Here is a 21,636-nt window from a genome sequence, read left to right as displayed (position 1 = left end):
GATGTGGTGAAATGTGTCCTCTGCATTTATCCCATCCCCTTGGGGAGCAGTGGGCAGCAGCGGCGCCGCGCCCGGGAATCATTTTGGTGATTTAACCCCCAACTCCAACCCTTTGTTGCTGAGTGCCAAGCAGGGAGGTTATGGGTCCCATTTTTATAGTCTTTGGTATGACTCGGCTGGGATTTGAACTCCAACCTACCGATCTCAGTGCATTTGATTATTGAAAATATTTTTTTATGTACACCGTAAAAAAAAAACATCTGTAAATTTTACAGGGAAAAAATGGCAATTCATTCACCAGAATTTTACTGTGTAATATACAGTGTTTTTACAACGTATTACGGTAAATGGAAAAACAATAACACTTTTTTAATTGTTACCGTTAACCAGAATGTTACCGTCATTTTTTGTTTTCCATTTGCGTTAAAACACCTTAAAAAGAACAACAAAAAAACTTGCAGCTCAAACGACATACTTTTATCGTAGAAAAACAGTGTTTTTCTTTTCAATTTCCAGTAATATGCTGTAAAGACCACCGTAAATTTTACCGTAAAATCTATTGTTATTTTACAGTGCACAATTCGATGGATAACTTGCTTCGTAATCAGTAGTTAAGCAGATATTTAGGCATTTATTTTTATTTGACCAAAAATTTGTTGCAATATTGGGATACTATTAAAGTTTAAAATGTATGCAATTTCATGCCGTACATAAATTGTTTTTCTGTCCAAATGTAAAAAAAATAGGTTGTTTATTGACGCATATTTGCAGGCGTTTGTGGGCCATATAAAATGATGTGGCGGGCCAGATCTGGGCCTTGAGTTTGACACCTGTGTTTTAGAGTCATTAACGACATTACAGTTAATGCAATAATTGATTAGGCATTGTAAAACAAAACAAAAAAAAGGGAAGACAAATGTAAAACATCAGTATTTTTCTTATTGAGTAAATTAGCAGGGTTTGTTTGTAATTTAGCTTTTTAAGTAAAACAATAAATGGCCAAATAAAAAAATGTATCGCATGTTGATAAAAATCAAAATCACAATTTGGTGGAGTGGCCGTGCCAGCAACTTGAGGGTTCCAGGTTCGATCCCCGCTTCCACCATCCTAGTCACTGCCGTTGTGTCCTTGGGCAAGACACTTTACCCACCTGCTCCCAGTGCCACCCACACTGGTTTAAATGCAACTTAGTTATTGGGTTTCATTATGTAAAAAGCGCTTTGAGTCACTGGAGAAAAGCGCTATATAAATATAATTCACTTCACTTCACTCACAAAAACACGAGAACATCCACGTTTTGTTACTCCAATGTGTTTGTGGTCTCAGACAAAATGACCTTATCGTCAAACGGCTGTTGCGTTTCAGATACAGAAAGCTGGCGCTGAGGTGGCATCCAGACAAGAACCCAGAAAACAAAGAGGAAGCAGAGAAGAAGTTTAAAGAGCTGTCTGAGGCTTATGAAGTGCTCTCGGATGGTGAGGACACTCGACGGTTTTACTGTCAGCCGCATGTCCATGACGTCTTAATTGTGTTTTCCCGTCGTAGAAAACAAAAGGAACATCTACGACCGATATGGAAAACAAGGTCTAGCAGCAGGAGGAGGAAGAGAAGAACGTAAGTGTCTTCTGCTGATCCACCTAACACAGGGGTGTTCAAACTACTTCCCGCCAAATGTGGCTGCCCTCTAGACATCACAATTTTAACAATAAGATTAAGGGTTTTGCCTAAATTTAGTACACTGAGAATAGAGTCAGAGTGATCTTGCCTCTCTCTTGGGAACGACGACAGAATCGATGGTTGTTGACCATGACTTACATTTGGAAATGACAAGAGAACATCAGTTTATATGACCCAATCCAAACAATTTTTCATACTCATGGTATAAATTAACACTGGGTTCCCAAACCTTTTTTCCACCGGGGACCGGTTTAATGTATGCATTATTTTCACAAATTGTCTTTTTACGTGTGGCAGATAAAAACAGGACAAAAATGAGCATGAAAATTTAGCTTTTGGCTACAATCTGGCACATTAACATTTTATATGTCCATTAATGTGCATTGTCCCATGTACTATAACAAGCCTTATTGGTGTGTTCGGTGGGACAGGCGAAAGTTAAGTTTGAGAAAATGCGGTAGTTTATAAATTAATTATTGTTTCTGTGCGGCCCGGTAGCAAATGCATCATGGACCGGTACCGGTCCCTGGACCAGTGGTTGGGGACCACTGAATTAACATGTTTAACCACTACAAATAATTTAAAATTACGCTTACATATACTGTAAGTCAATTACAATGCATGATGGGTGATACGCAAAATTCTCTCCACACATCTCCATGTTTGGCGTATTTAAGTTGCTTGATATTTTTGATTTATTACAAAACTTTAAGGAGGTCGTCCGGGAAGTAAACAAGGAGGAAGTCGAACTTTCACACACTCTTAGTATTCAACGGTTTACTGTTTGTACTTCATATTGCATTGTCGTCAGGATCTGATGTTAAAGTTGAAGTTATGTGTAGTTCAGTCTGTTATAGCTTGCTTTAATCATTGCAAACTGAAGTGTTATTTTGGTACAAAAGATTGTTGTTATGTCACAATCAACGCTCAAGCGTTGTAATGTGTGTATTAGTGTATGCGTGTATGCGTGTCTGTGTGTGCGCACATCCATATAACCGAGTATTGGCGATTACCCTCAAAAATATGACTTTACCGCAGTTAGTACTGTATTCCTAAATGGTTGGCAAACTTCCCTCTTCAATTTGGTAAGAAATTAATATGCAGTCTTAAAGCATTGCGATCGCAGATTACGTGTAAAGACATCTGTGTAAACGTGATCACAGATCACTCTGAGACAGCACACAGAGTTGGAATAAATAATAATGATAAAACCGTCGAAGTTAGTGAAGTGATTTCGATACCAAATTTATATATATATATATATATATATATATATATATATATATATATATATATATATATATATATATATATATATATATATATATATATATATATATATATACACTACCGTTCAAAAGTTTGGGGTCACATTGAAATGTTCTTATTTTTGAAGGAAAAGCACTGTACTTTTCAATGAAGATAACTTTAAACTAGTCTTAACTTTAAAGAAATACACTCTATACATTGCTAATGTGGTAAATGACTATTCTAGCTGCAAATGTCTGGTTTTTGGTGCAATATCTACATAGGTGTATAGAGGCCCATTTCCAGAAACTATCACTCCAGTGTTCTAATGGTACAATGTGTTTGCTCATTGGCTCAGAAGGCTAATTGATGATTAGAAAACCCTTGTGCAATCATGTTCACACATCTGAAAACAGTTTAGCTCATTACAGAAGCTACAAAACTGACCTTCCTTTGAGCAGATTGAGTTTCTGGAGCATCACATTTGTGGGGTCAATTCAACGCTCAAAATGGCCAGAAAAAGAGAACTTTCATCTGAAACTCGACAGTCTATTCTTGTTCTTAGAAATGAAGGCAATTCCACAAAATTGTTTGGGTGACCCCAAACTTTTGAACGGTAGTGTGTGTGTGTGTGTGTGTGTGTGTGTGTGTGTGTGTGTGTGTGTGTGTGTGTGTGTGTGTGTGTGTGTGTGTGTGTGTGTGTATATGTATGTATATAAATAAACATGTATCGTCATCCAAGGATGCACTGTGATATAATGTCATCTGCCGCCGTCTGTTGTCGTCGAACTTCATGTATCGTCATTTTACAACATCTACTCTGTGTACCGTCATCTACTGTCATCCACCGTCATGTAACGTGATCTAACATCGTCTCACATCTTTACGTTTTACGTCAGAGCTATTCTACTAAATTGTTTTGGGGGCCACATTTCCAGGGGGCTAAGGACCAAGGGTCCAGACTTCTCTGCTAACAATTATTCTTATTTTGTATATTCCTGAAAATCTGCTAGTGCAAAAAAGCTTGTTGAAGATCATCTATATGGCAGAGCTCAAGTGTTTTCTTTAGAACTTGAAATGAATTTGTGAGCTGGTCTGGTGTCACTCCTGGAGCGGATTTAGCCCCAGTTGAATAGCCCTGACTTAGTTTCTCTTATGTCTAGTAACGCCATCTCACTCATGTACCGTCATCTATTGTCATCCAACAAGTGTTGTTTTTTTTGACATTTTTAATTTAGTTGTAGTCTTTTTTTTTTTTTACTAAAGTATTTTAGTTTTAGTAATACTCAAATTGTATTTATTTATTGTCAAGTTTTAGTTGACGAAATTCATTCACACATTTAAAATTACAGTAAATGTTGGTCAATTCTAGACAAGCATCCCAGTAATAAAGTTAATAACAAAAAGTAGGCCTCATTTACAAATAAGTTAATATATCACAGTAACTTTGGTGTTATTTAATTTGACCTAAAATAAAAAGAAATACATGTAAATATGTTTTCAGATGTTGATCATAATAATGGTAATGATATTAAATCAATGTAATGAAACAGTGATACTACAGATAAAGTAGTGCTGTCACAAGGTAATTTTTAAATCACATTATTTACATTTCTGATTTTTGAGTAATCGCAGTAATTTACTTGCTTAATTTAAATTAACTTTGAAAAATTCTGCACATTTGGACACAAATAGAATATTATTATCAGAATGTCATACAGAAGCATTCTCACTTGAATGTCATTTATTTGTTCCCAACTTGGTAACAGTATTATGTGAAGTCCACCCGGTGTGTATTTAGAAGCGGAATCTCCCACCGTGTCGCAACCTATGCCATCTTTCAAGTTGCCATCTTTATCTTTGACAGCCATCGTAAAAAGTAATAAATCACCTCTGCATAACACACTCGGCCTCGTATGCAACTCTGCTCCTTCTCAGCAACAAAAACAAACATAACATGTGAAAATAATAACAATTATTGGCCAAATTGTATCAGGATGACTTGCCTGCAGATGCAGCTTCAAACTTGTTGTGTTTTAGTAGCTCAGCAGGCACAAGACATTAAAACAGCGTTGAGAACTTCTTAAATTAGGTCCTGACGTTCAACAACTCAAACATAACTTTGGACCAACATGCTTTTTGACGACGTTTAAGCAATGTTGGGTTCTGACATTGATCTGACCATTGAATTTTGGTAATTTCCCAACCAATATTCTACAACACAAATACAACGTTGAAACAAAATGCTTTTTGACAACGTTTATTCAATGTCAGGTTGTGACGTTGATTTGACCATTGAAATGTGGATCCAACATTGGACAAATTTACAAATACAACTATTTTGCAAAGTTGTTTCAAAGTCAGTTTTAAAGGACATGTATGTATAATCAATGTTAAATCAATGTATTTCTTGTACCTGCTGGAAGGATTGTAACGATTCGTTTTAACAGCAATTCGGTTGCCGATAAGATTCAACGGCGATGTTTTTTGGTTTTTTTAGAACAATATGATCCGATACCATTCAGTGAATTGAAATCGATTGAGTAACTTTAGCAAAAGAAATAAATCAAGCGGTGTGACTATGAAATAAATCCTGGATACTGAACACTGCAGGTGAAGTTTCCTATATTCCTGGTATTTCTTGTAAGGGAATTGGGCATAAATTGTGTATACAAACACACATGTAAACAACAACAAATGGCCAATGCATCCACATCTTATTTGAATAAAGTAGAACCAACACTTTCACTTAAATTAACACGAGGAAACCATTTCTGCTTTCATTTTAATACATTTTTAATAAAAATACAGGAACCAACATTTTAACAGTAGATTTACTGTTAAACTATTGTTTAGCGGCAAATTGATAACACACAGCTAAATAGCCCTCTGGCCAAGTGGACCCCGACTTAAACAAGTTGAAAAACTTATTCGGGTGTTACCATTTAGTGGTCAATTGTACGGATTATGTACTGTACTGTGCAATTTACTAATAAAAGTTTCAATCAATCAATCAAAACTCTGCTGCTTTCCTGTGAGCTGACCGCGACGTCCTGTTGTTCCTGCATCATGGCGTCTTGGCTCATCAAAGTTATTCTAGATTATAAAACATGCCTCTCATTTGGATATTAGGAGGATTTAGCCATAAATCTAGAAGTTGTTCATCTGTGACATTCAATTCATACCCAGAGATGGACACACACAACCGAAGAGAGTGTCTGCAGGGAGACTTTTCCTTGTTAACCCTTCGTGTGCATCATGATTATTTCTTCATATAAAAGGGAAGATATGGACATCATATCAGTCATCATAACAGTAATAGCAGATGTTGTACAGTAAGCAATCGTTTTATTATGGTTTGTAGTTTGTATTTCTTGTTTAGCACGTAGCAATACTGCTACATGATGCTTAGTGTTTCACTCAAGTTGGATCTGTTTAGCAGAGCTTCTAAAACTTGTAGATCCTCTTCCTTATATTCAGGATCAACAATATAAGGTTCTGGATCATAATTTTTCCCAAAGTAATTGTTGTTGACTCTCACAAAGTCTGCTTGATTAGCATTGTTGTTGATGGGGAAGGGATCTGTGGTTCTTAAAGCTATGTCACGGATCACGTGACTGGCTAGCTCGCTATCCCTCAAAATGGCTCGGGAATCTCCGTGTGATTGATACTATTTTGATCATATCTCTTTGCTCGCAAACTTTTAAGTTTTTTGGTGTAATTTGAACAGTAGATTTACTTGCTGGTACTGCTTTCTCAACAGAAAATAATACAACATTTATATATAATAAAAATAAAGTGCAACCAACATCTCCTCAGGTTGAATTAACACACTGCAAAAACTGAAATCTAAGTAAGATTAAATATCTCAAATAAGGGTGATATTTGCTTATTTTTTGTCTGATAAGATAATTCTTCTCACTAGGCAGATTTTATGTTCGAGTGTTTTACTTGTTTTAAGTGTTTTGGTCCTAAATTATCTCAGTAAGATATTACAGCTTGTAGCTGAGATGTTATGAGTAAAAAATGCTTGAAACTAGAATATCAAGTGTTGCACAGCTGTGTCATCAACACTCACAAGTATAAAACTACTTTTTTAAAGTAATCATTTCTTATTTCAAGCATGAAAAAAAACATTATGACTTTGACACAATTGTGTCTCATATTAAAACAGATGACAGCCAAATGGACTTTGCTGTTTTATTTTCAATTAAACAATAGAAAATACGTACTCATATAGTAGTACAGTTGTTATTAGTGAGAATATACTTATTTTAAGGTATTTTTGGGTTCATTGAGGTTAGCTAATTTTACTTGTTTTGGAAAGTCTTGACAAGCCGCATTTTCTTGTTCTATTGGCAGATAATTTTGCTTAGTTCAAATAAAATACCCCTAATTTTTGTATATTTTTTTCTTGTTTTTGAACACTGACTTTTTGCAGTGCAGTAGATTCACCAGCTACTTTTACTGTTGTTTTTCGACCTGGAAATAATACAAATACAACATTAATGTGACAAATTAGGTACAACCAAATGTCTCCAGGTTTGAATGAGCAGTGGCTTGACCTGCTACTACTCGTGTACAAGGTGTAGGGTGTTTTTAAAGCATACTTTTGAAAGACAAAAATGAAGGAACTTTTAATACTTCGAAGCGAGCGTGCTGACTCCATTTATTCAACCCACATCACATTTGACCTCCTATGAAGTCATCCTTGTGCCAACACTCAAACTGTTACACTAATCTCATTTTAATACACAGCAGTGCAGTAAGGCTCAATTCGAATTCCCCTTTCTCTCCCTTCCCTCTTCTACTTGACCCTCCCCCCTTGGCGCTAACATCTAGTGCCATGGCGAAGTATTGCGTCATGATTGACTGTGACCTAATGCCGACGTGACAAACGTTGTGTTTACTTTCAAGACGCCGTCACACGGGATGTTCAGATTTTCTTGTGCTCTTATTTTGTTTCGCCTGTCTTTATTAAGAAGAAGACCGTTTAGAAGACAAGGTTTTTTGCTAAATATGCAAATGCTGGCACATCAGCTTGCGGTATTTCAAATGTGTTTCATTGTGTATGGACGCCGTGGCCCGGTTATTAGAGCGGCCGTGCCAGCAACCTGTGGGTGCCGGTTTCTGCCATCTGAGTCACGTCTGTTGTGTCCTTGAGCAAGACACTTCACCCTTGCTCCTGGTTAGGGCCTTGCATCAGTGTGTCAATGTAGAAATAGTGTCAGAGGGCTTTGAGTACCTTGAAGGTAGAAAAACACTATACAAGTATAACCCATTTACCATGTATTTGTGTGTAGTAGTAAAGGTTTAAAGTCTGACTAAAACCACAAGTATCATTATTATAAAAATCATTAGTTATGCTTATTAATTACATTTGTACGCTTCTCTGGGTTTCACTCGATAGTGAAGGGAGGTCTGTTGTGTTGCCATTGTGTTTTACATATCCAACAAACAGTGAGCAACTTAAGAACATCTCTATCTTTGCAAAAGTCCAAGTGTTGCCGCAGGTGGCTTATTCATTTTCCGTTCGCCTGCTTCTCTTTCCGTATCCGCCATACTTCTTTTAGATGACTGATGACGCCTGGTGATGACTACACAGACGGACGGGCGACACACTCGCATAAAGTTTACGTTTTTATTCATTTAAAAATGCTGAAAAACTACTTTATATAAAGACTGCCGTTCTTAAAGTGCCAGTAGCGTGGGAAAACTAGTTGACTCTATATGCTTAATTGTGTTTCATTATATTTAAAACCTTCAAAGTATGTGAAAATACCTTCCAAACATCACACAATGCCAATAATTCAGTCAGCCATTTTCAGTCATTTCCGTAGATTGACGTCACTCTGACCATAGTATCAGATCATTCATACTTGGAAATATGCAAAATTTAGACAAAGATGTGCTGTTTATCATTCACAATCCCTATATAAGACAGGAACTGTACACATGTCTTTCTTTTTTATTATACATTCTTAGTCGTAAATACATAAATAATCAGTCAATAAGGGATCCCTATTCCACCCACAAAACTCTCTAAATAACCATCCAAAACCCACCAACAATATTCTTTATACATATCGTGACCTGAATAATAACCAAATATTACTAATGTTGTTATTATGAGAGCTAACGCAGACAAAGTATTTTTAGCGGCTGATAAAACACAGCTAAGGAGCCCTCTGCTGCTTTACCGAGAGCTGACCTCGATGTCCTGCTGCTCCCGCATCATTTTGTCTCGGCTCGTCAAAGTTATTCTAGATTATAAATCATGTCTTTCATCTGGATATTAGGAGGATTTAAACCATAAATCTAGAATTTGTTCATCTGTGACATTCAATTCATACCCGGAGATGGAGACAAACACACAACTGAAGACAGTGTCTGCAGGGAGACTTTTCCTTGTTAACCGGTTACTTCATGTGCATCATGATTATTTCTTTATATAAACAAGAAGATATGGACATACTCTCAGTCATTATCACAGTGAGAGAAGACGTTGTACAGTAAGCTATCATTTTATTATGGTTTGTAGTTTGTATTTCTTGTTTAGCACTTAGCAATACTGCTACATGATGCTTAGTGTTTCACTGAAGTTGGATCTATTTAGCAGAGCTTCTAAAACGTGTAGCTCATCTTCCTTATATTCAGGATTACCATATAAGGTTCTGGATAATAATTTTTCCAAAAGAAATTGTTGTTGACTCTCACAAAGTCTGCATGATTAGCATTGTTGTTGATGGGGAAGAGATCTGCGGTTCTTAAAGCTATGTCACAGATCACGTGACTGGCTAGCTCACTATTCCTCAAAATGGCTCGGGAATCTCCATGTGATTGATACTATTTTGATCATATCTCTTTTAGGGCTGCAACTAACAATTAATTTGATAATCGATTAATCTGTCGATTATTACTTCGATTAATCGATCAATAATCGGATAAAAGAGACAAACTACATTTCTATCCTTTCCAGTATTTTATTGAAAAAAAACAGCATACTGGCACCATACTTATTTTGATTATTGTTTCTCAGCTGTTTGTACATGTTGCAGTTTATAAATAAAGGTTTATAAAAAAATAATAATAACAAAAAAAATTTTGCCTCTGCGCATGTGCATAGCATAGATCCAACGAATCGATGACTAAATTAATCGGCAACTATTTTTATAATCGATTTTAATCGATTTAATCGATTAGTTGTTGCAGCCCTAATCTCTTTACTTGCAAACTTTGCAAGTTTTTTGGTGTCATAAATCAGATATGTACGATAATCGCTTCAACCATGAATTGATTAACGTGGACCCCGACTTAAACAAGTTGAAAAACTTATTCGGGTGTTACCATTTAGTGGTCAATTGTACGGAATATGTACTGTACTGTGCAATCTACTAATAAAAGTTCTACTCTACTGGTACTTTAAAGCCAATGTTTTCTAGTATCGAAAAAAATCAATTAATTACCTTTTGAAATCGATCTTAAATCGATATATATCTTCTGGAAGGCCAACTAGCAGAGCACAGATCGATTTACTTGGAATTTAAGGAACATAAATCGATCTGTGGATCAATCGTTACACCCTAAGTTTTTAGCAGGGATATTTGCTTCACATGGTTCACACAATGTATTTTTCTCCATAGAGGCAAACATGAAATGTGTCCATATGTCCATATTTTTTTTGTTTTTTTGTCAGGATAAAAATGATTAGTCAACAAAATGAACACTCCGCCACAGTGCTCATGATCATGTGTTTGACATCACACAGGAGGACATCACAACCACTTTGGCGACTCCAGCTTCACATTCCGAAATCCTGAGGACGTCTTCAGGGAGTTCTTTGGTGGCAGAGATCCGTTTGCTGATTTCTTTGGTAAGCAAGTGTTGCAATATTAACATTAACCCTCTTTTCAGCCCTTTAACAGTACAGTGCATCTGTATTGTGTGAGGTCATATGTAGACATATGTAGGGTTGGCTTTTTTTTGCCTGTGTAGTATAAGACGCTGGCAGACAGTCAAGAAGAAATTACAGCCAAAGTAGAGAAGTAATCCCTTTTGCTGGCCGCCGTCCTATTGCGCCAACAGCTGCTGAATAGCGTATGAAAGTGTTGAAGGCACACTGCTCCACTCTGAACTCTAAATAAGGAGTGAGCACAGGGTCCGCATCACTCGGCTGGAATGCTGTCCAAAATAGACGCCGTATTAAACACACGCAACAACATGCTTCACTTATCAACTTTTATACGGACAATAAACAGGTTTTTAACATTTTACTTTTTTAACACAATCCTGTGGTTTTTTGCTACTTTTTTAAGAATTGAATGAAATAATGAATGAAATAAGTTTATTTCGGCCATATAATCAACCATCAACCATTTTGTGTGACCAGTTTAACAGTACAGATTATACATATTCAACAATCATACACATTTACACACAAATAGAAAAGAAAAGAAAAAGAATGACCGAAAAAGGAATAGGCTGAAGCCAAAGCTTATATTTTCCTATCCTATACATTCACTGAAAATTAGATTGCCTGGAACATCAACGTTAAAAAAAAAAAATCAATTGGATGAAAGTAATTGTTACTATATTTTATAATTTTCAATTATTTCACTTTTCAAGGTTTTCTTAAACCTTAACAAAGAACTACATGTGAAAGAAAGTGAACAGTATATGAGGCCCGTTCTTTCGACAGGTTGTAGGTACATTTTTTTGCGTCATTCATCTCAATCTCATATTCACAGTGTACACAAAACATGAAGACATACAATACTGTAATAAAATGATTAAATACAAGAATTAACTGAAATGGGGATATAAGATAAATAAAAACATGGACACCATTTTTTGGTTGTAACTCTCTCACACTGCGATGAGGTGGCGACTTGTCCGGGGTGTACCCTGTGGTCTGCCCGAGTGCAGTTGGGATAGGTTCCAGCCCCCCTGTGACCCTGAAAGGGACAAGTGGTAGAAAACATCATGGAACTCTCTCAAAATAAACTTACATTTCTAACTTTTTTCAACTCTAAATCAGACAACACACATATTGTGTATCTCAGGCAAACATTTTTTGTACAAGGTTATTACTAAGTTGTTTATTTGAGTAACAGTACTGAAAATAACAGGAGTGAGTTTTAGCATAGTTGACTAGAGGCACATTACAGGGATTCAACAAATAAAATACATATTTTAAAAATAAACAAATAACTGGTTTGTCTTAGAAGACGTTTCGCCTCTCATCCGAGTAGGCTTCATCCGTTCTGATGAAGAGGCGAAACGTCTTCTAAGACAAACCAAACAGTCCAGTTGCGATCGGTTGAATGCCCTGAGATGATTGAGAACATTCATAGACATAAACAAATAATGTAAAATAATAATTAAGGTAACAGGAAACAGCAGTGTGCTGGGATTTGAATACATCAGCAGTCATAGTTGAAGTGTCATTGAATAAACAGAAAAATATGTACATTTCTTGTGAAATATTTATTATATATACTTTTTTAGAGTGGGGTAATGTGCTAAGGGAAAACCAATGTCTGAGACTTAAAGTTAAATTTTTCAAAATAAAAACTATTGTGAAGAAACCACCGGGTAGCTTATGTTACCATTAGTGGTTTAAAAGAACATAAATATATATGTATTTTTTTTTCATAATTATTAAAAGTGCTTATCTGCCTGTGGAAAAAGTCTGGCTTTTAGACTGTCACTCACCGCTGTCTCGTTCACACATACAGGCTGTAAACGCGTGCCCATACACAAAAGTAGTCCCGCAGAAGCAACCGACAATTTGCAATCATGTTCCCAGCGGGCACACTTGCTGATCTAGGTCCTGACGTTGAGCAACTTAAACATAACGTTAGAACAACATGCTTTATGACAACGTTTAATCAATGTCGGGTTCTGACGTTGATTTATAGAATAGAATATATATTTATTGTACATTGTACAACGAAATTGTAAGCAAAACTAATTTAGTGCAAATTCATAATAACACATAAAAACATAAGAACATAGATAAATAGATAATAATACATAAAATACATAAAAATACCAAGCACACAGCTCACATGCACAGTCATTATTGTCTTGTGTTCAGCGACACTATTGCTCTCGGGTAAAGTGTTCTTAAATCTGTTTGTCCGGCATTTTATTGTCCTGTATCTCCTGCCCAAGGGCAGCAGTTCAAAAAGTTTATGTCCGGGGTGAGATGGCCATTGAATTTTTGTCATTTTCCAACGAATATTCTACAACACAAATACAACGTTGAAACAACGTGCTTTTTGACGACCTTTATTCAATGTCAGCTTGTGACGTTGATTTGACCATTGAAATTTGGTCATTTCCCAACCAACAACGGGGATCCAACGTTGGACACCAACGTTGTCTCAATTTACAAATACAACTATTTAGCAACGTTGTATCATAGTCAGTTTTAAAGGACATGTACAGTACAGGCCAAATGTTTGGACACACCTTCTCCTCATTCAATGCGTTTTCTTTATTTTCATGACTATTTACATTGTAGATTGTCACTGAAGGCATCAAAACTATGAATGAACACATGTGGAGTTATGTACTTAACAAAAAAAGGTGAAATAACTGAAAACATGTTTTATATTCTAGTTTCTTCAAAATAGCCACCCTTTGCTCTGATTACTGCTTTGCACACTCTTGGCATTCTCTCGATGAGCTTCAAGCACACCTGTGAAGTGAAAACCATTTCAGGTGACTACCTCTTGAAGTGCCAAGAGTGTGCAACTTGGTTGCAACTTTGGCTATTTTCATTTTGTTTGGGAATTTGCCCGTTTGAAGTGATAGGTTAGTAGTATACTGTACATTAATGGTCCTGAGATCTCTTCAATAACCTTTTTTTATCGTTTCCATATCAATTCCATTACAATCGATTGAAGTCTTAGATTAGCATTTTTTTCACGATTTTAACTATTTCCTCCTGTGTCACATTATTGAGGAACATTGAGTTGGGATTTCTATCTATGGTGTCATTATAGTCTTCAGTTGAAACTGGGTCTGGAATCCTTTCCTCCAATTTTGGTCCAATATTTACAAAGTAATTATTGAAGCTTTCGACTACTTCCTTCGTTATTTACATTTCTTACAAACTTACAAACGTTGCTTGGAGTGATGAATGAAGAATCCATACAAGTAGGAACGCTATGGAAGACCAAAAAGACGGAACGGCAATTGTACTTCCAATTAAAAGCACTAAACCCTATGTATCAAAGTCAAGGCCCGCGGTCCATATCCGGCCACGAATGAATGATCTATGGCCCCCGGGATGATATTTAATTAGTATTAGAACCGGCCCGCAGGCCAAAGCCGCCTGCTGCTGTTTTACACGCACCAATACTCCATCAGTGTTTACGCTACAAATTTTCAAAATGGGATCCCAGGGACCCAATCAAGACATAAAAACGGGGTCCCACAGTAAATTTTTTGGGTCCCACTTTTTTGTATCCGTTTTGAAAAGAAATGATAAATGTATGCATTATCCTGTTATATCTCACATTCTATATTGTCTTTTGGAAAAAGGTTGTCATAAACGTTACTTAATTCATTAAAAAATAAAAATAAAACACATTTTTATGCATATGTAAATGTATTCGGTTGTAAACATTCATTCACTTTCTTCTACGGATCTAAACTTATGTGGGCTCTGTACCGACCGAGGATGTCGTTGTGGCTTGTGCAGCCCTTTGAGACACTTGTGATTTAGGGCTATATAAATAAACATTGATTGATTGATTGATTGATTTACCAGTGCCAGTATTGTTTTCTATATTTTTATTGTAATATTTTCAGAATGTGTTTGTTCTATTTCTGGCCAAAAGTAAGACAAAGAAAACAATCTAAAGTTGTCTTTCTTTTTTAGTTTTAATGCCATGATTTTAATAGTCTGGGGTCCGGGTGTGCATTATTTGCATTATGGCCGCGAGCGAAGAAAAAAACACAAATTAGCCGCACCTTTTTATAAGGCGCAGGGTTCAAAGCGTAGGAAAAAAGTAAGCGGGTATATATTTACGATAAATTCTTCAGTGGAGCACGTGATCTCATTTGTGTGTTGTTTGGCAGCCAACGACCCCATGGACGACTTCATCGGTCACGGCCGCCACAGAGGGGCGAGCAGAAGCCGGACGGGAGGCGGGCTGTTTGATTTCGGGGGCTTCCCGTTCCAGTCAGGTACGTACAGCCTCACTGAACACTTGCAGTCCATGCACAGCCGGACCCAACATGCTTTTGCTTCCCTGCAGGGTTTAACTCATTTGGCGACATGGGCGGCGGATTCACGTCCTTCACCTCCACCTTTGGCGGCGGGGGGGGCGGCGGCGGCTTGTCCAACTTCAAGTCCGTGTCCTCCTCCACCAAGATTGTCAACGGCAGAAGGATCACCACCAAGCGGTACATTCACACACACACCTCTCAGCACCTTGTGTAGTGGTTGTGTAACTCTTTATGCATGTGTGCGCGCGCAGGACGGTGGAGAACGGTCAGGAGCGCGTGGAAGTGGAGGAGGACGGCCAGCTGAAGTCGCTCACAGTTAACGGTGAGGAGCAGCTCCTAAGTCTAAACAACTAGTTAAAAATGGAACCTTTTTTAACTTCATATTTATTACTATTAACATTCCATGACGCTCTTCTTGTACGCGTGTTGTACTCGTCTTTAACGCCACACCAATGACTTTGCATGCATGTTTGGACCAGTAGTAATAAACCATTCTTTTGCACTTTGTGTCTTTTATTAACACTTTTAAAACCTGTCGTCACCGTGGAAACCACAGATGTGAAACCTATTGTGTCCTTCCCTCTGCCTGACCACACCCCCACCGTGACCCTTTTCACTGGCTTGTATAGGAAAGCAACGCAGACTAATGTGGTCTTTGACATTTACGACAACACACATGTGCTTGCATTGTGTGCGTCCGTGTTTTGCATGTAGCATGTTTGCACACACACACTCGTATTTGTTACCTTCTTGAGACCTCCGGAAAATTCCTACCTCTTTAGGACCACCCTTTCTAGATATATAATGACTTGTATTTACTACACTAATAATATATACATACTATGCAAATATAAAAGAGTTTGTTGTGAAAAATGAGTTGGAATTTCACAAAAAAAAGGTCACAGTTTCATAAGAAAAACTTTGAATTTTGGCAGTATCACAATAAAAATCGCAATTTTACTCTACGCAAGTCAACATTTTACAAGACAAACTGAACATTTGTGCAATATTATGATAAAAGTTAGAATTTTACTTAATAACAGTCGCAATGAAAAGAGTTGTAATTTTAAACTACAAAAGTCACAATTTTATAAGAAAACTTTTAAAATGTTGGCAACATTATAATATAAACTGGAATTTTACTTGGCAAAATTTTGACAAAAGTCATAATTTTACTCCAAAAAATTGGCAATATTGTGATAAAAGTCAGAATTCTATATGACAAATGTCACCGTTTTGCATTAAAAAGTAATAATTGTACATAAAAAAAGTAATAATTTTACGAGAAAATACTGCAATATTACAGAAACAGAAAGAATATGAGAAATTGTTCCCAATTTTATAAGAAAAAAAGTTGACACATTGTGAGAAAAAGACTGCTTTTAGTTAAAAAAAATTTTTTTTAAATTTTTTGTTTGTAATTGTTTTTTAATCTTCATTATTTAGTTATTACAGTATGTCTCTATATACATATTTAATTAATTTTTAAAATACATTTTGGCCAAAGGGGGCGCGTTTCACTTTCTTACACACACTTGTTATTTCATATGTTGACCAGAGGGGGAGCACTTTTAAAACCGACACACAGTCAATTTGAAAAATCCCTTTTTGGGACCACCCTAATTTTGATAGATTTCACCACCAGGGGTGCAAATGAGACATTCTCTATTAGATGCAATGGTTTTCCCTATTGGGACCATGATTTTGGTCCTAACCTGGTTTACTGGTTCTCATATGATGTCTCAAGAAGGGTAGAAATACAAGAACACACACACACACACACAGTGTATATAGATGTGTGGAATGTGCTGAAGGCGTGTATTCATACAAGACCACCGCTGCATATTTGGAGTGAGGAGAGTCAAAGTTAGTTCAGGTGTGTCACATTCCTGACAGCTATGTACACATGCATGCATTTATACGGACCTATACATTTTGCAACATATACAGTTGCTAGGCAACGCTGCAGCGCTGCGCCAATATGACGCAGCCCCGCCCCCCTGACGGCGTCACTGACTGAGGAAAGTGTAGAGTTGAATAGATAATGACGTGACATCTAGTGGCTTTATTTTTTTAAAGGGAATGGGCTTTGTCCTAAAATGTTATTGATGGTGCTCTGGCGCCCTCTACTGTCCCAAAGTAAAATGATCCGTTTTCAATCCAAGAATGTGGAAGAAATCAGTACAAAAATCAGTGAAAGCGAATTGTTCTTCTTAACCTTTTTAAATTGGGATTAACGAGTTATTTCGTGCGGCCACTAGATGTCAGTGTTGGACTAGAGAATAGATGCACAGCCTCATGACACGAATGTTGCCCTTGTGACGTAAAGCATGCTGCAAAATAACCACATGCAAGAAGTGTTTTTACATCAAAAGTCATCCAAATCCCAAATAAAGTAAGAGCTATTTCTTCCTCCCTGTAAGCATGACCTGTTGACATTGTTTCTTCATCATACATCAGCAGCATTTCATTCCATTCTTTACAATGTAGACTTTTTTTGTAGGAGTTGGGGTAAGTGTTGTTTACAATCCATTCATCCTTTCATTTACCCACCAGCAAGATCTACAATCATCCAGCCATCCATTCATCCTTCAAGATCGTCACCCGTTCATCTGTTATGATCCATCAACATTTTCATCTTTGATCCATTTGTCCTTCGACAGGTTCTCCATCCTTTCATTCATCTTCCAGACATTTTTCTTTTATGTCTATTCAGTAATCCTTCAACATCATTTCATGCATTCATCAAAATGTATTCTTCCATGCATCTGTTCCGCCATTCATCAAGAGCTACATCATTCATCCTTTATCAACATATTGATCCATTCATCCATCATCCATTCCATGAGCCATTCATCATGTCATCCTTGTATACATGCATTTATCAACAAGGTCTATATTCATCCACCATCCATCCTTTCAGCCATTAATTCATCTTTTTTATGCATTATCATCCATCCATTTTCTACTGCTTGCCATTTTGGAAGGTCCAAACATCCATTCATCCCTTATCAAGATCCTTATCTTTCCCGGGATCCCCCGGGAAGAGCTGGATGAAGTAGCAGCTGGGGACAAGGAAGTCTGGGCTTCTCTGCTTAGGCTGCTGCCCCCGCAACCCAACTTTGGCTAAGCGGGAAAAGATGGATGGATGGAAGATATTCATCCTTTCATCCCTCATCCATCAACAAGACCTTCAGGCTTTCCACCATACATCCATCCAACTAACCGCTCAACATCTTTATCCTTTCATCCATCCTTTAACCTATTTTTTATTTTTTTTATTTTTATTTTTTTTATTTTTTATAATGTCCTGCCCAGCTTCTCGGGCAAATCATATAGCAGATGTAGATGCCCATATCGGCTGTTCAGATTTACTTTACAAAAGAGAAGTGTATCCTTTAACCTATTAAATAACAAGATCTACATTCATTCAACCATCCATTCATCCTTTCAGATCTCCATCCATTCATCCATTACCCATTAACATCTTCATCCTTTCGTTATTCTGTCCTTCACGTTTCTCCATTGTTTCATCTATCGTGTATCCATCAACAAAATCCTATTTATTTACAAAATGTTTCATCCTTTCATGCATTCATCAACAAGATCTACATCAACATATTTATTCTTCCATAAAGCCTTTTGTACATTCTTCAAGCCCTTCATCCATCCAATCATCCATTCATCCTTTAACAAAATATTGATCCATTATCCCTTCAGCCATTACTTCATCCTTCGTCCTTTTATGCATTATTTATCAACAAGGTGTAAATTAATTCATCCATCTATTCATCCTTTGTCCTTTTATCCAACATCTTCATCATTTCAACAACAAGATCGACATTTATCCATCCTTCATCCATTGTCTTACATTAACATTTTCATCCACTCATCCACCTGTCCATCAAGTTCTCCATCCTTTCAACCATCTAATATCTACAATATATTAATCCTTTTTTCATCCTTCAACAAAATGTTTTATCCATTCATGCTTTCATTAACAAGATCTACATTAATCCATCCATCAACATATTTTTTCTTCCATACATCATTCCATCCATTCATCAAGAGCTGCATCCATCCAATCATACATTATCAAGATATTGATATATTCATCCACCATCCATGCCATAAGCCATTCATTCATTCATACTTCATCCTTTTATACATGCATTTATCAACAAGGTCGACGGTCATCCATCCATTCATCCATCATCCATCCCATAAGAGCTTAATCATTTCAGCCATTCATTAATCATTCATCCTTTTATACATGATTTATCAACAAGTCATTCATCCATCCATTAATCTTATAGCAGGATCTTCATACATCATCCATCAATACGATATTTATCCTGTCATCCATTATCCATCAATATGATCTTCATTCTTTCCTCTATCCATCAACTATCTGTCCATTAACATATTCATCCTTTCATCCACCCTTTAATGTATTAATCAACAAGATCTACATTCATCCAACCATCCATCCTTCAAGATCTTCATCCGTTCATCCATTATGCATCAACATCTTCAACATTTCATCCCATTGGTCTTATGTCAAGTTCCCCATTCTTTCATCCAACTTCTACAGTATTTATAATTTGTGTCATCCTTCAACAAAATGTTCATCCTTTCATCCATTCATCAAAAACATCTACATTCATCCACCCATCCATTCATTTATCATTCACCTATCAACCAGATCTTTGTCCTTTCATACAAGATCTTCATCCTTTCATCTCAACCAGATCTTTGTCCTTTGATACAAGATATTCATCCTTTCAACCATCAATCAGATTGTTGTCCTTTGATACAATATATTCATCCTTTCATCCATCAACCAGATCTTTGTCCTTTGATATAAGATCATCATTTCATCTATCAACCATATCTTTGTTCTTTCATGCAAGATATTCATCCTTTCATCTATCAACCAGATCTTTGTCCTGCTATTCATCCTTTCATCTATCAACCAGATCTTTGTCCCTTCATACAAGATCTTCATCCTTTCATCTATTAACCAGATCTTTGTCCCTTCATACAAGATCTTCATCATTTCATCTATCAACCAGATCTTTGTCCTTTCATACAAGATCTTCATCCTTTCACCTATCAACCAGATCTTTGTCCTGATATTCATCCTTTCATCTATCAACCAGATCTTTGTCCCTTCATACAAGATCTTCATCCTTTCATCTATTAACCAGATCTTTGTCCCTTCATACAAGATCTTCATCATTTCATCTATCAACCAGATCTTTGTCCTTTCATACAAGATCTTCATCCTTTCATTTATCAACCGGATCTTTTTAACCTTTCATACAAGATCTTCATCCTCTTATCTATCAACCGGAACTTTTTAACCTTTCATACAAGATCTTCATCCTTTCATCCATCAACCGGATCTCCGTCCTTTCATACAAGATCTTCATCCTTTCATCTATCAACCGGATCATTGTCCTTTCATACAAGATCTTCATCCTTTCATCCATCAACCGGATCTACGGCCTGTCATACAAGATCTTCATCCTTTCATACATCAACCGGATCTCCGGCCTTTCATACAATATCTTCATCCTTTCATACATCAACCGGATCTTTGGCCTTTCATACAAGATCTTCATCGTTTCATCCATCAACCAGATCTCCGGCCTTTCATACAAGATCTTCATCCTTTCATCCATCAACCAGATCTCCGTCCTTTCATACAAGATCTTCATCCTTTCATCTATTAACCAGCTATTTGTTATTTCATACAAGATATTCATTTTTTCATCCACCAACCAGATCTCCGCCCTTTCATACAAGATATTCATCCTTTTATCAATCAACCGAATCTACGGCCTTTCATACAAGATCTTCATCCTTTCATCCATCAACCAGATCTCCGTCCCTTCATACAAGATCTTCATTCTTTCATCTACCAACCAGATCTTTATCCTTTCATACAAGATCTTCATCCTTTCATCCATCAACCAGATCTCCGTCCCTTCATACAAGATCTTCATTCTTTCATCTACCAACCAGATCGTTATCCTTTCATACAAGATCTTCATCCTTTCATCCACCAACCAGATCTCCGCCCTTTCATACAAGATCTTCATCCTTTCATCAATCAACCGGATTTACTGCCTTTCATACAAGATCTTCATCCTTTCATCCATCAACCAGATCTCCGGCCTTTCATACAAGATCTTCATCCTTTCATCCATCAACCAGATCTCCGTCCTTTCATACAAGATCTTCATCCTTTCATCTATTAACCAGCTATTTGTCCTTTCATACAAGATATTCATTTTTTCATCCACCAACCAGATCTCCGCCCTTTCATACAAGATATTCATCCTTTTATCAATCAACCGAATCTACGGCCTTTCATACAAGATCTTCATCCTTTCATCCATCAACCAGATCTCCGTACCTTCATACAAGATCTTCATTCTTTCATCTACCAACCAGATCTTT

General features: G+C 36.8%; 1 protein-coding gene across 1 annotated transcript in view; it reads left to right on the top strand.

Moving 5' to 3' along the window:
• Nucleotides 1-21,636, top strand: part of dnajb6b (DnaJ heat shock protein family (Hsp40) member B6b) — a 50,234-nt gene that overhangs the window by 27,166 nt on the left and 1,432 nt on the right. Inside the window, exons 3-8 of the mRNA XM_062021630.1 lie at nt 1,366-1,475; nt 1,546-1,614; nt 10,694-10,798; nt 15,019-15,126; nt 15,198-15,345; nt 15,420-15,490. Of these exons, the coding sequence (XP_061877614.1) occupies nt 1,366-1,475; nt 1,546-1,614; nt 10,694-10,798; nt 15,019-15,126; nt 15,198-15,345; nt 15,420-15,490 (611 nt within the window). The remainder of the gene's footprint in view (nt 1-1,365; nt 1,476-1,545; nt 1,615-10,693; nt 10,799-15,018; nt 15,127-15,197; nt 15,346-15,419; nt 15,491-21,636) is intronic.

Source organism: Entelurus aequoreus, linkage group LG15 (genome assembly GCF_033978785.1).
Source record: "Entelurus aequoreus isolate RoL-2023_Sb linkage group LG15, RoL_Eaeq_v1.1, whole genome shotgun sequence".
NCBI lineage: Eukaryota > Metazoa > Chordata > Actinopteri > Syngnathiformes > Syngnathidae > Entelurus > Entelurus aequoreus.
Note: the sequence above shows the minus strand (reverse complement) of the source record. Positions and strands in the feature narration are given on the sequence as shown.